At 34.2% G+C, this 14,862-nt stretch overlaps 1 protein-coding gene across 9 annotated transcripts in view; it reads right to left on the minus strand.

Moving 5' to 3' along the window:
- DOCK10 (dedicator of cytokinesis 10) overlaps window positions 1–14,862 on the minus strand; it is a 173,842-nt gene that overhangs the window by 45,070 nt on the left and 113,910 nt on the right. For 8 of the 9 annotated variants that reach the window (XM_087965035.1, XM_087965038.1, XM_087965039.1 and 5 more), the window contains exons 20-25: window positions 10,394–10,517; window positions 10,104–10,225; window positions 8,796–8,882; window positions 7,529–7,621; window positions 5,565–5,683; window positions 4,700–4,769 (exon numbers count right to left, since the gene is read on the minus strand). In XM_087965035.1, coding sequence (XP_087821161.1) covers window positions 4,700–4,769; window positions 5,565–5,683; window positions 7,529–7,621; window positions 8,796–8,882; window positions 10,104–10,225; window positions 10,394–10,517 — 615 coding nt within the window. The remainder of the gene's footprint in view (window positions 1–4,699; window positions 4,770–5,564; window positions 5,684–7,528; window positions 7,622–8,795; window positions 8,883–10,103; window positions 10,226–10,393; window positions 10,518–14,862) is intronic. The other variant, XM_087965033.1, reaches the window with a different exon arrangement.

Genomic DNA, 14,862 nt, shown 5'->3' on the forward strand with positions numbered 1-14,862 from the left:
TCTTAACACTGCTGTATAGGCACAATTCCTATTCCATTTTTATATTAAAGTTTATTACTGTGATCATTATATTTGATAGGTTCAAACTATCATGGGAAAGTTTCTTTGACATTATTTTTGTGTTTGCTTATTTACTTATTTTTTTAATAACACATTCAACACTTTCCTAATGAGGCTGAATACATCGTGGGATGTGGGAAAAAATACATATAAATATTGAAACATTATTCCTGCCAGCATGGAAGTATTAGCATCTGCAGTTATCTTGCACATGCACCATTCTTTGCTCTAAACATCAGCCAATCTGGAAATGTATGAAATGTGGTGACATTTAGTCTTATTCTTGAATGTAGGATGACTAAGCAAAACAATCACTTGATCAATGCTGTTCTGAATGTATTAATAAGAGAATACATTTAGTGACAGCTAGTTAAGCAATCACACACTTTAGTTTGTTTACATGTGTAGAGCATTGTCCACAACATGTTTGGATTTTCATCAGCATTACCCCCCAAATAATGCTGCTAGGAAAGGGACTTGTATATGTGCTACATATATTTTGAAGTAGCATTAATCTTATGTCATCTTAAGAAAGATACAGAGAAAAATGTTTTGAATGAAATTTTATGCTACAACTAATGCAAGGTTTCTACTTCTGTCTCATTCATGGTGACTAGAGACATTCAACACATGACGTGATGCCATCATGCAGAATTACAGGATCATGCTTTACTTGGAAGAGCAGAAAAGTAGATTTGAATCCAGCAGCATTCTTTATTTTTCTGGGACCTCAAATTTAATCTAGAGTACATTACTACTATCACTACTACAACATCTGAAGTGTTCAAACACATTTACTCTAATAATATATCTGGCTATTATTTGAGTATAGAGAGAGCATGATGGCTAAAATTGAGAGGTTTTACCAAAGCAGCTCAAATTCATCATCAGTATTCATTAATCTAAACATGTTAAGATACTTCAACTGTGTTATACTATACTTTGTAACTTCTGAAATAAATGAGATTCAAGAAAATAATAGTAAATATTAACATTCTTCAGAATACTGTTTAATTTCAGGATGGTTATCATTTAAATTTTTCATCTCTCTCATGAATAACAATAGCACTTAGACTTATATACCGCTTCACAGTGTTTTACATCTGTCTAAGCAGTTTACAAAGTCAGCATATTGCCCCCAACAATGGAAGTATGGAAGGCTGAGTCAACCTTGACCTTGGTGAGATTTGATCTGCCAAACTGCACAACCGCGGCTCTTATGAATGGTAATTGTCTTTAAAAATTTTTTTGCCAAACTGCTGGCAGTCGGTGATCAGTAGAAGTAGCCTGAGGTACTGCATTCTAACCACTGCACCATTGCGGCTCTAATTGTCTTTAAAAATTTTTTTTGCTATATCATAGTTCTCTACTGTAATTGTTCAGTTACAAAAATTTTAAAAGCTGCAGTGATTACAATTTAAGGTCATTAAATTGTTACTAAGTTTCTTCCTGAGAGGCATTTTGCATATACATACATGCAAAATGACATGTTAAAATACAACAAAAAAATTAACATTTTGAAGTTATAGGCAGTTGTTTGGGAGAAGGCCTATTGAATTTTGGGAGACTTATTTCTAAATATAATATGATTGGAATTTCATTATGCAAAAAGCACAATAGAAGTTGTTTTATTGCAATAAAAATGTAGCCATTCAGTTTATTATAAATTCAATTTATGTTATGACACTTAGATTGTAGAAAATGAAAAAGGATATATGCAGGGGTGGGATTCTACTAGTTCGCACCTATTCGCTAGAATCGGTTGTTAACATTCTAAGCAGTTCGGAGAACCAGTTGTTAGAAGAAATTACTAGCCTAATCCTGTAAGGAAGGCAGGAAGGAAACATTCTGGTGTTGCTTACAGAAACTGCCTCTCCGTTAACCCTTATTACATTCTTGGCAGGACTAGACTTCCTGTCTCTGGAACTTCTCTGGAGTTTTTTTTTGCCTCCTTTGTTGGTACTTTGCTTGTGTGGAGTGACCATTCAAAGTTACAATGGCACTGAAAAAAGAGACTTATGACCATTTCTCAAACAACTGTTGCAGCACCCCCACAGTCATGAGAGGCCAGGGGAGGAGATGCTTGCCTCGATGTGAGTGATATTGAGTTGGCCATGCCCAGCAAATAACATGACCACCAAGCCATGTCCACCCAGTCACATGACCACCAAGCCATGCCCACCAACTAAGCCACACCCACAGAACCGGTTGTTAAAAAATTTGAATCCCACCCCGTATATATGTTCTGATAATTAGCATTCATGTTGACTTATATATGTCCATTTCTCCACTAGCAATCTACAGCATCTTCATAGCAGTCCCCAAGGAAAGCATGAAAAACTCAACTTCATTTTTGCTACTTTGGTACAACAATGATTCTAGAAAAAGCTATACAATAAAACTCTAATGGAAAAATTATGTGTGGACAGTCAGTATCTTACCAGATTTGTGATATTTTACTAATGTGAAATTCAGTAAATTTCAAAACAAGTATTCAGAATAATTCTCAAAATCATATTATTATAAATCTGTTATAATTCTTACATATTTTAAATGAAGTTCTCATAATTGTAAAGTGACATACATATGCTAATGGCTAAAATGGAGCATTATCAGATGATGAATTGCAGGGATCAAACAGGTTATATAGTACAGCTAGAACATCTAGCGACATCTTCTGAAACACTGTATTTAAATGAAGGCATTTCACACATTCACTTAAAGTAATGAAGCAGAAATTAATTGAGCAATGAATCTGGAGCCATGTACATGCATCTCTGATTCGTTCATGTCATTACTGATATTATTCCTCAATTCTCCATAATATTTTATTTGTTAAGCAAATTAACTTATAGTATGAATAAGTGTACAAGAAGCTCAACAGTACCTGAGTTAAATTACTGTAATTATGTATAAGAGATTATATATGGAAACATCCTATTTGACTCTATACTTCTACACAAATAGATCTGAAAGTCCAATTTTCAGGCAACAGATAAAATCTCTATTTCTTTTTTGTAAGTAAAAAAACCAAAGTACTATGTGTAATTTTGATAAAAAAATTAAAATGCCAGAACAGAAAATACTCATATATTTAATTTTCATTGTTAATCTTATCTTTATTCTCTATTAAGTGTCCCTATTTAAACTGAATCTGTCACTCCATAGTTTAAAATGATTGCTTCTTGTCATGTCTATTTGTAATTATTGGTAAGCCACAGGATACATAATGTTAGAAGGAAAATTACATGTAGCTCTTTCAATCACAAAGAGAGAGATTCAATGCATTCCATCCATTACGAATTCTATCTGTATATCCAGCTGTATAAATCACAGCAGAAATTCCCTATTCCTATCATAACTCCAGTATCCCTATACAAATGCAAAATCTGCTTTAAAAATTGGGAGTTATTCAGGATCAGAGTTTGAAGTATAAAAATGGTTGCATCAGTATTTTGACATCAAAAAACGTTAGCAAACATTTGAGCTTGTATAAATTGAAATAATTTCAATAATTGTTAAAATCTATTTTAAAGGTAAAAGTTCCCCTCGCACATACGTGGTAGTTGTTTCCTGCTCTAGAGGATGGTGCTCATCTCTGTTACAAAGCTGAAGAGCCAGCGTCTCCGTGGTCATGTGGCCGGCATGACTAAATGCCGAAGGTGCACAGAACGCTGTTACTTTCCCACCAAAGTGGTCCCTATTTTTCTACTTGCATTTTTACATGCTTTCAAACTGCTAGGTTGGCAGAAGCTGGGACAAGTAACGGGAGCTCACTCTGTTACACGGTGCTAGGGATTCGAACCGCCGAACTGCCAACCTTTCTGTTTGACAAGCCAATGAGTCACCACGTCCCTATTTTAAACATAAATTAAATGCAACTCTGAAATTGTGGATATCAATAACTTCCTCATTTTCCCTTTTAATATCATACCCAATGATAACTAATTAATTTAAAAATATTGATGAGTTTATTTTTTAATCTGATTTTACAAAACAAAGACATTGTCTTAATCTGCTTTGTGTTTTTCTTCCTTAAAATCAACAGCTTTGCTTAATTTCTTTCACTGTGCAAAGTGTGCCAAATATTTTAGTAGCTTTTTAGCACTTTACTAGTTCAAAAGGCATTTTTAGTGATACTGCATACAAGGATATTCCTTTAACGTATCTATAACTAATCTTAGTACACATTCATTCAGTACAATGAAGGATTTAAAATGAAAACTGAATGGAAAGAAACAGAACAAGCAGTGCCAATTCACAAATATGTGCAAAATATCATGCTGGAAGATTAAAAATGTTCCACATACCATGAACAGGTACAAAACCACTGCAATTTAGACAATAAAAAAGTTCTTGAGAAAATAATAAAAAGGCTAAAAAATATTATGCACAAGCTATTTGAAAGCACACAGAAAAATTTCCAACAATGCTCTCTTTATTACAAACTACTGTTTATATTCACTGTATATTGTATTGCCTCATGCAAACTCTTGTAAGAGAATCAACTGATAAATTACCATGGGTAGTTTACAGAGGCAGTTAACACATGATGCTTTGCCAAGATGGCTTTAAAAAATAAATTCTGGCATAAATCTGAAATTTTATAAAGAGATAAGAACAGGTTAAATATTCTTACCTTTACATATGATTGAATATAGTGATCTAATTTTTCTTCATGGAACTTGGCCACAATATCAGCAAAGACCCTGTAAATTAAAAGTACAATGTGATAAAGAAGATGGCAGTTTCATTTCACAAGTAATGCAACTAAATGTAAGTAAGTCTATTTATTTCAGTAATTATATTATTATTATTATTATTATTATTATTATTATTATTATTATTATTATTATTACTATTATTATTATAAAAATGGCCCTATTTTACAGTCTAAACACACAGAGTGTTTCTAAATAATGTGCAAAAGCCTTGAGTTCTAGGGATTTGTCCTCCTTTCTTGGGTGTTGAATTATGCATTGCATATGTTGTTCTCTAGCCAGAGTAATCTAATGGTTAAGCTTCAAGTGTAGGACTGGGAAATCCACATTAGGTGTTCTAATCTTGATTTAGGCACAGATACTTGCTGAGTTTCTTTGTCCCGGCCACTCTCCCTCAACCCTAGAAATAATAAACCAGTTCTAAAAATGCTTCCAAGGAAATTGCACAGACTTGCCCAGGGAGATGCCAGGAGACCAACTTAAAGTCACACACACACACACACACACAGAGAGAGAGAGAGAGAGAGAGAGAGAGACTCCTTTGCTGCTTCAACCAGAGTTCCATAAAATTCTCTAGAATTAACTTTTCTTTAACATATGTTAAGTGGTCTTGAAGTTATTGAAGACAAAAGAGAAGTGCATAATCTGTTGAATATTTTTTTATTGTTATTTTTTGAAACAAACACTTAAGGTTAAGATGGTTTGGCCACAATTAAATAGATTTCAATAACTGTTTCATAAAGCAAACTAATGACAACGAACAGAAAGTAGAACAGCAAATACCTGGTCACAGCAGTTGTTACCTCATCCTCTTTGTTTTGTATAAGAACCCAGAACAGCTGGTTCAGAATCACAGGAAGAAAATTCACAACGACATGGATCTTTTCAATTTTAAGTAAATTCTGATTAAGAAATCAAGCATGAACAGAGAATGATGTTGTAAACTTCCATGACTGTTATAAATTCATTTAAATCAGGGTACCCCAGGTGGCAGCACTGAGCCAGCCTAGGCAAAGTCTTGCTAAAGCTAAATTGGCTGGAGTTAGTGATTCTGGACTAAGAGATCACCAGGAAATTCCAGGAGATTAGACTAATTGGGGAAATTGAGTAGAAAATAAGGGAATGGCAAACCATTTCCATCTTGTTGTCATACAAATTACATAGAAATGTTAATCATGAATGAAGTCTGACTTGGTGGAGATGTCAAATATATTTCAAAGTAAAAGCAGTTTAACTCAGGTTACATATAACTCAACTTTCATTTTAAATAAGTTCATGGAGACAGTTACAGAGTTGTGCAACGTCGTTGTTGATTTAAACTAGATTGCATCTATTTTTGGACATTGTTAGAAATATACATCAAAATCTTCTGTATTATAAAGTATGTTCACAAATTGGATAATCTTTAATGGTGATTATAGGTGATTCAAGTCCAGAACTGAGCATGAAATGTCTGGATGAATTTATCTCAGATTGTAATTGCTGTGGGGACAAAATTATGTGTAATAGGCTGCCTTGAGATCCCAATGAAAATATAAATCAGGCATATAAATCAAATGTATCAATAAATAAAATAAAAATGTTTTTGGGCCTTTTCTGTTTCTATCTCTTATATTGGTTAAAAATTGTTTACCAATGTCTCCTGAGAGAAATAGAATTTTTAAGAGGATACTTGGAATAATAGCTAGAGGAATTATTTCCTATTTGAGCCAGCAACATATGGTAAATTGACCATTTAAGGGGTTTAGTTACTACTATCAGTTATTTGCTTTGAAAAATAAGGTAGTAACATAATGGTTGGGTCTAGTTCTACATTTGCAAAACTGAACTTTTTGCAAACATAGAAAAAACAATCAAGAAGATCTCTTCAGTATGGAAATGGCTACAGTGGCATTAATTATACCTTTTAAATCATGATTATATAAATAATGCTAAAATTACTGTAAACATTGTGTAGAACAGGGATGTCAAACTCAAGGCCCATGGGCTGAATCCGGTCTGCGGGGTGCTTAGATCTGGCCTGTGGGGCCGCCCTGGAAACAGGAAAGGACCAGCTTGCAATGCCTCTGCCAATGAAAACAGAGCTCGTGAGGGCCATATGCAAGGGCTGCATGTGACCTTCCTGAGCTTTTTCGCTAGCAGCGGGTTGCAGGAAGCCGTCGCAGCCAGAAACGGAGCTTGGGAGCCCATTTTTGCTGGCAAGAGCACTCAGGCCAACACAGATGCCCTTGACATGAGTGATATTGAGCTGGCCTTGCCCACCATGGCTACGCCCACCACAGCCGTCTGAGGTCAAATACAACCCTGATGCGGTCCTCAGTGAAATTAAGTTTGACAAATATAATGCAGAATTTATCATCCAAGAAAAAACAATGCTTAGTCATGACAAAAAGAAAAAAAATAGATAATAAAGATGAAAAAATATGCAATCAAAATTCTGTTTTTAAAATCATGTTTCTGGTGATCTATGGCATACCTCTGGGAATGACTTTTTCTATTTTAAAAATCCATACTATCAATAATGAACATAGATATATAGGAGTTCATAAATAATTTTACATGCTGGCTTTTGGGTTAATGTTTATTTTTATGTTCAGTCAATTTTATTTTCAGCTACTCTGCACTCTTTAGCAATGTATAATTTAGCATTATGCTAACACATGCACACAATTCAAAAGGAGAATTAAAATATATAATATTCATCCATTAGCACAATCAATACCTACATAATTTCTTATTTAACTTACCTTACAGGAGATGATAAAACTTGAGGTAGGTGGCTGAGAGAAATCTCTCTTTCTTTTCTGGCACTGCAGGAAAAATCTATTCAGATATGGATCCTATAGCAAATGTATATAAAAAAGACAGGTTAGTATCAACAAACGTGGCATGCAGAGTTTAAAAAAATAACTGTGCAGTAGTTAGCAGATAACATTAAAAGTAAATCAGTCCCCTAAGAGACATTTTTCAGCAATTGTTTAAAATAAATAAAATATTTCCACTTTTGATACAATCTAAGCCAAATTTATTTCAAAAACTGCTCCATTCTCTTTTCCATCAATCAGCCAATATAAATAAATCCAGTGTGGCATCTGTGCAATAAGAATAACAATGATCTATAGAAGAACATTCTGCAGTTTGTCTAAATACAGTGTTTATGCTTTGTTTCAATATGAGTTATATTAAATACTGATCTGAGGCCTGAAATAATAAGGGACTCGGCTTAGAAATATAATGCCCAAAGGTGCCATTGTACACGTGACACTTCAATTGTGCACTCCAAAATTAAATTTTAAAAATTTAAAATTTACTTTCTAAAAACTTGAAAGATTGCCAAATCTTGCAAAATTAATTGCTATCAAATGAAGGTTAAGAAAGTTGTTAAAAGTCAAAACTTCCTGAACTTTGATAATATCATTTAATTATAATTATTATTAAAACAATGATACATTTAAAAAATAAGCAGGGCAGCTGTCCCATTACATGAAATTGTAACATAACAAAGGTTGTTGACCTCTGGGCTAATCCAGGTATACAGAAGTATTCAGTTCTTTGCAGGGTTACTGCATCTTTTTTTGTTAAAAAAATAAACCAAATTTATGAAAATTGAACACTTAGGTAGATTGCAGATGAAGCGCTGGCTAACTGATCGTGTTTTTTTGTCTTTTGTTAGAATTGTAATACATGGCTCCAAAAATATAGCCATGGATTGTTTATTATTTTATTTACATTCTAAATGTGACTGTTTTTGCTGAAAAAATCAAATATGTCAGATTTGTTGTGTGTTGTTTTGAATATTTAAGGATAATCTTTCCTAAATATTTCTGTAAGTATCACATTGATTGTGATTTTCTATGTCAGAATAGCTAAAGGTAGAAGCCAAAATAATTTATTTCCTTGGAATCCAAATAAAAAATTCTGCATGAAACTCACACACAGACATTAACTACTTTTTTAAAATTTTGTATTTCTTTTGCTTCTACTTTTTTTCCCTTAGTATAGACAATGTTTTACCTGAGTGTAAACAGTAGATACAATAAACAGTGACACTTTGAAGAGGGGCTTTCCTCCATCCACCCACCTAACATCACTTCCACTCTGCTGTGAAAAAAGAAACACTCAAGTTAGCGGAAATAGATTATTTTTCTAGCATATGATCCTACTTTATGTTTAAAACACTAAAAAATATTTTAGCACTAGCATAGTATCATCATTAGTATCATCACTTATAGATTGCATTAGTTGTTGTTTTTTCCCACTCTATGTCTCTGTCTCTCTCTTTCTCTCTTTGTGTATACAGCAGAATGTATTTTATTTATTAGGGTTCCATATTTTGCATACTGGCTCAAAAGAGTCCTTATTGGATGTGAATTCTACATTTTATATAAAGCCATAATAGCTAGACTTTTAAACAATTCTGTTCAGTAAGAAACCTGCTTTTGTTGATTTCTTCCAACAAATGTCAAGAAATGTATCATGAAATCAAATGCTTTTGCAGCATGTGAATAAACAATGGATATATTTTTCCCACCATTATTCTACGTAGAAAGGAAAATTGCTCAATTCACTATAAATAATAATAATAATTCCAAGGGCATTTCAGAGTTTTTCTAATTTCTAAAACACTAAAAAAGTAGATTTCATTATGTTGTATGCAATGCAAATTTGATCGTGCACATGTGCCTAATTTACAAATTATCCAAATTGAAATGGTGTATTTATTTGCAGATATTCATAACGAACAGCAGTACATCATGATATTACACAGATGTATCAGTTATAAGCTTATACATATAAGAGATGTATTTTAATAAGCTATATAAAAACATGTGTCTTTACAATGCCAGCTATTGTCACGGGCCTGTGAAACCAAGGCGGGACTGAGCTTGTCAAGTGGTTTATTTCATTGCTTATTGTTATCAGAGGGATGGAAGATTATTGTTTTTACTCTTTTTATATTGGGTTTTTTATTTTTTGTAAGCTGCCTAGGGTCACTGAAAGTGAATGGATGGCCATACAAATCCTCTAAAACAAACAAACAAACAATCATTGCAAAATATGAAAGAAAAATCAAGTAATCAAAACTGTATGATAAAGGAAGGTATTTTCATATAAAATTATAAATACTCAGAACGGTCTATTATAAGAAAAGGATGTATGTATTGATGCATTTATTTATTTATCATCAATTTTTTTTTGCTTGGTTCCAATCAAACAAGTTAGGATTCAGATATGCACAAAATCCTATGGATGACATGGTATGTATGTGATAGAGCTATAAGATTGCTTTTCAAGGAATAAAACAAAGAAGTAAAACAATACCTTCCCAACTGCAGGATCCTGAAGATTTAAATAAGAGGGAGGTAGAATGGTTGCGACTGGTATATTATGTTCTCGAGATATTAGTTGATCATCTTTTAGCAAAGGCAGCCAAGCATATCCCACTGTATTGAAAATAGATGTTAACACTAAAACATTTTGATATCTTTAAATATAAAAAAATAACAGTTATCAGAAAACAGATATTGTCTCAAATGCTTGACCTAAATCAGGGAAAGTATACAGGAATAATACAGACAATGAGTATTTGAGCAAAAATCCAGTATAGATACCTGAGGTTTCCAGGGCCTCTTTCTTTTTGGTATTAGCTTTTGCATTTATGTCACAGGTAATATGATAAAATGAAAATAGAATATGATGTTTCTTATGAAGTTGTGTCGGCAGTTCAATTTTTATCTGAAATGTAAAACGTTACATCCATCTTAAGTGTTAACTGAATGAAAGCAAAGAGAAGGTAGCGAGGCCTAATTCTGATCTTGGACTATTATTCTATAAGTGCTCTTAAAGGCCAAGATCAAAAGGAATTCATTACAGATAATATATGTCAGGATTACCAAGGACAATATATTACCAAGGTTGACATAGGAGGGGGAGGGAGGGGCAATGTGCTTATTTGGACTTTAACAGAGACACCAATCTTGATCCCATAAGTAATGTGCTTATTCGGGCTTCAGGAGAAATACCAGACATAGTCACATATCTGTAGGTGGCTTACAAAGACACCTCTCTGCAAATAAGTAAGATTCTGTATATTAAACTGAGCTCTTGATATCAAATGGGATTGTTGTTCTGAAGTTACCTTAATGCTGTGGAATATCTAGACCAGAGGTGGTGTTCAGCAGGTTCTGACCAGTTCTGGAGAACTGGTAGCGGAAATTTTGTGTAGTTCGGAGAACCGGCAAACACCACCTCTGACTGGGGATTTTACAGTATCCTTCCCCCCTGCCACGCCCACCAAGCCATGCCTACAGAACCGGTAGTAAAAAAAATTGAATCCCACCACTGATCTAAACCTGCTGTCAGTATACATGAAGATAAGTGGTTTTGGAATAGAGGCAGCCATAGACTTGACCTAAGTCACTGAGGTCCTAATATATAGCAGGGATTGCAATTTCACATAATTTTTGTCTTTGGGTAATACCAATGTCAGTTGCCTATGGGAATCACTCTCTGTAACTGATCCCCACTATTCTTCAGTCTCTGATGCATAGTGTGAGGAGTCTTGTGGTTTTTTTTTTGTATATGTTTTATATTCAGTTTTCCTTTAACAACCAACATTTTTGTGGAGAATGTAATGACTGGTTTAACATATTTTTCACACAGTGCTCACAGTAATAATACAATTACATATACAGAATTTTTAACTTCCAACTTCTAACCTTAATGTACTCATTATAATTATAACATATTCTTTTATGCATCAGTCTATATTATACCATTTTCCCGATTTACACTTCTTTATTTTTCCCATTTGTTGGGGTTCTTCTATATTCACCTCTTTATCTTTAAACAATACTATTCTCTCTTTATGATTTTTATCACTTTCTCCAAAAGTATATATAAACATCAATAACATTTCTTTATACAATATACTTATTAACTTCTGTTAAGTCACTAATATTTTAATATTATAAATGTCACTCAGTATTCCACCATATTTTCAATATCTCAATTTTCTATAAACACAACCAGTTGTGAATAACCTTTAATCAGTCCCAAGATTGCATCTCTAAATCCCCTGAATTTATAGCCCTTGAAAACTATATTTTCCAATATATATTTTTACATCCTGTTAATCATAATAATACATTTAGATATACCTAGTCCTAGTCTTACATGTCTTAATCTTAATATATTTATGGTTGTAATAAATTCTATTATATATCTATATATGTGGTAAGATTTTCCCAATTTAAACTTCCACTTATTTTCTATTGGCTTTCAATATAATTCCTGTATTATAGGTGATTATACCTCTATCCATCATCTCTCAGTCTTTTTAGAATTTCATCATTTATTGATTTTTTTTTTGGTGATTCTTTATATTTCTCTCTTGGAATCCTATATGTCTTTCTGGCATTTTTGCACAGACTAATTGTTCCTCTGCCTTACCCTTTATCTCCTGCTGCATCTTTTTTATATCCATCCATAAACCTTTCATTTTAAAAAAATCTTTTTTCTTTCTATTCTATTATAAGCTCTTAAGGGATTATCTATTTGATTTTTAATACTTATTATTACTGTCTTTTCAATGTTTTTATCTGCTTTTAACTTATTTTTTATCTTTTTGTAGTTTATTTTGCTTTGTCTTCAGTGTGAGAAGTCTTGTTCACCACTTGGAATGAGAGGGAATGGTAGTTATAGCCCTTCTCTGCCTGTGAATCCCGTGATTCAGGTCTCTAGAGCACCACTTGAGAAAATAACACTTGTCTTACTAAACACATCAAAGAGGCTTTATTAAGAACTACTTCATGGTGAAAAGAGTAGCAAGACATAAACATTGTTCTGCTTGTAACACATATGCAGTTAATTAGCTAGTGGACCTGTTTAGGATTGGCTCAGATCGTCCTGGGGAGATAAATCCACCTTGGAAGGTCATTGTAAGAAGTATTCAAGCCACATGGTGACTTGTATTTGGATTCTGACTGTGCAGAGCCTTTGGTGTAATCTGAAGTATAATTGTTGTGGTTAGCCGGCAGCAGGTGCAAACAGTGGAGGAGAGCGAGGACTCAGATGAGGGGCCAGGACCATCAGGGAGTGGACTGCTGCCTTCAGGGATTGTGGGAGCTGGCAGCAGTGATGAGGAGGTTCCCAAGGAGTCTGTGCCAAGTGCACGTGAACTCAGGATGATTCGTAGAAGAGAATAGCTGGAGCAGCACAGGCGACTTGGGAGTAAGGATGCAATATAATGGCCCCTCCCTCTAGGGAATATAAGCCTGGTTTCAAAAGGTTTTTGCCTTTGCAAAAGGCAAAAACACTCTAAGGACTCAGCATTGTGTGTAGAGACTCCAGCTTATCTGAATAATTCTGTCAAGCCTTTTCTGATTGGACTAATTGGCTGCAAGCCATCTTTTATCTACAAAGAAGTTATTTGTAGATTAAAGCTATGAAGGTTTGAGTTGCTGCGTTTGTTTGAGGGTTGGATCAGAACAATAATCTGCTAGAATATCTGGGGAGTATTTGAGCCTCTTGGTCTTGAGGAAATGGATAGAATCCTCAGAACTGTAAGCTGAGTCACCTATATACTAGGCTCATAATCTTCTTGGTTAACTCTGCCTAGGAGGTGAAGTATAGTGAGTACAGGCAATGGTCAATTGTTCCTTGAGCAAATAGGCGATTCCATCTGCCTTAAAGAAGTAGTGGTCCACACTTTGTTCAAGAAATCATCATGTACCTGGATATATTTTTGTATAGTTTTCAATCTTCTCTTTTAGGGAAGGTTCTGGAGAAGGTGTTCAGCCTACGTTTTCAGAGAACTTGAAGAAATTTACTATATGGGCCATTTTCAATCAGATTCAGGCCTGGAAATAGTATTCAGACTTCAAAATGGAAATGGTATTCTTGCCTACTTGTATCTAGTAGAAGCTTTTGATAATATTAAATATATATATTCTTCTGATTTAGAGGTGTAGGAATAGAAAGGCATGGTGTTGCAATACTTCTTTTTCTTCTTCTAAGGTTGGTCCATTCCGTGTTGGTAGGTGGGAGAAAAGATCAAGTCCTAGGCACTGGTTTTCAGAGTTACTTAGCACTCTACATTCTTCCCACTCCTGTTTAAGATTTGCATGAACTCATTGAGATTTGCATGAACTCATTGACTCAATCCAACACTGAGTTATTCTGGCTTTTAAGGCCTTCCATTATCAGAGACCTTACATTATGTGTCCCTCAGTAGGAATTAGTGCATAGTTTGGGAAATCTCCTGGATTTTTGGCTTCTTCTAGAGAAGCAGGTGGTAGCTGTGACAAAAATGGTGTTTGTACAAATTAATATAGTGTTCCAATGATTCCCACTACTGATATTGGATGATTCTGTTCATGGTTGCTTATGCTCTAGTCTTCCCTATTTGAATAACTGCAATGTATTCAACATGGAAGCTGCAATTCGTCCAGAACATAGTAGCTATTGGCATGCCCATGGTATACCATTTCATCTATAAAGCCAGTTTGAAAAATTGAGGAAATGGGTGGCATTTGCACTCTTCTATTACAGGCCCATTATGTACAAGAGCCAACTGGTCTGATGGTTAAGGCACCAGGATGGAAAGTGGGAAACTATGAGTTCAATTCCTGCCTTAGCCATGAAAACCAGTCACTCTCTCTCAGTTCAACCCGCCTCTTAGGGTTGTTGTTCTGGGAATAGGAGGAAGAAGGTGTGTGGGTTATTTTTCTACCTTGAGAGTTATTTGAAAAATAAAGAAATAATATAAATTAAAAGCTCCTTGTAGAGGCAGTCATGCTATTTCTATGATTTCTTGTGATTTCTTGTGTCTTATTAAACTGCTCCCCATCAATAGATTTTGCATCATCTGAATTCCTTCTATCACATAATGACATCTGATGGAGCAGAGGAAATATGCCTTCTGACATGTTGTCCTGTAGAGTATCTTACCTCCGAAAGATGATGACCCTACCAAGAAGGCCTTTTGAAAGCAACTGAAAACCTGGCTGTTGTTATGGGTCAGTATGTTGAGTTATTGTGCTCTAAGAGTTGTTTTTAAGAGATATTATGTAGTGGAGTT

Source organism: Notechis scutatus, chromosome 4 (assembly GCF_049901735.1).
Source record: "Notechis scutatus isolate UNSWTSFEM ecotype Mainland chromosome 4, rNotScu1.2, whole genome shotgun sequence".
In the NCBI taxonomy this organism is placed as follows: Eukaryota; Metazoa; Chordata; class Lepidosauria; order Squamata; family Elapidae; genus Notechis; species Notechis scutatus.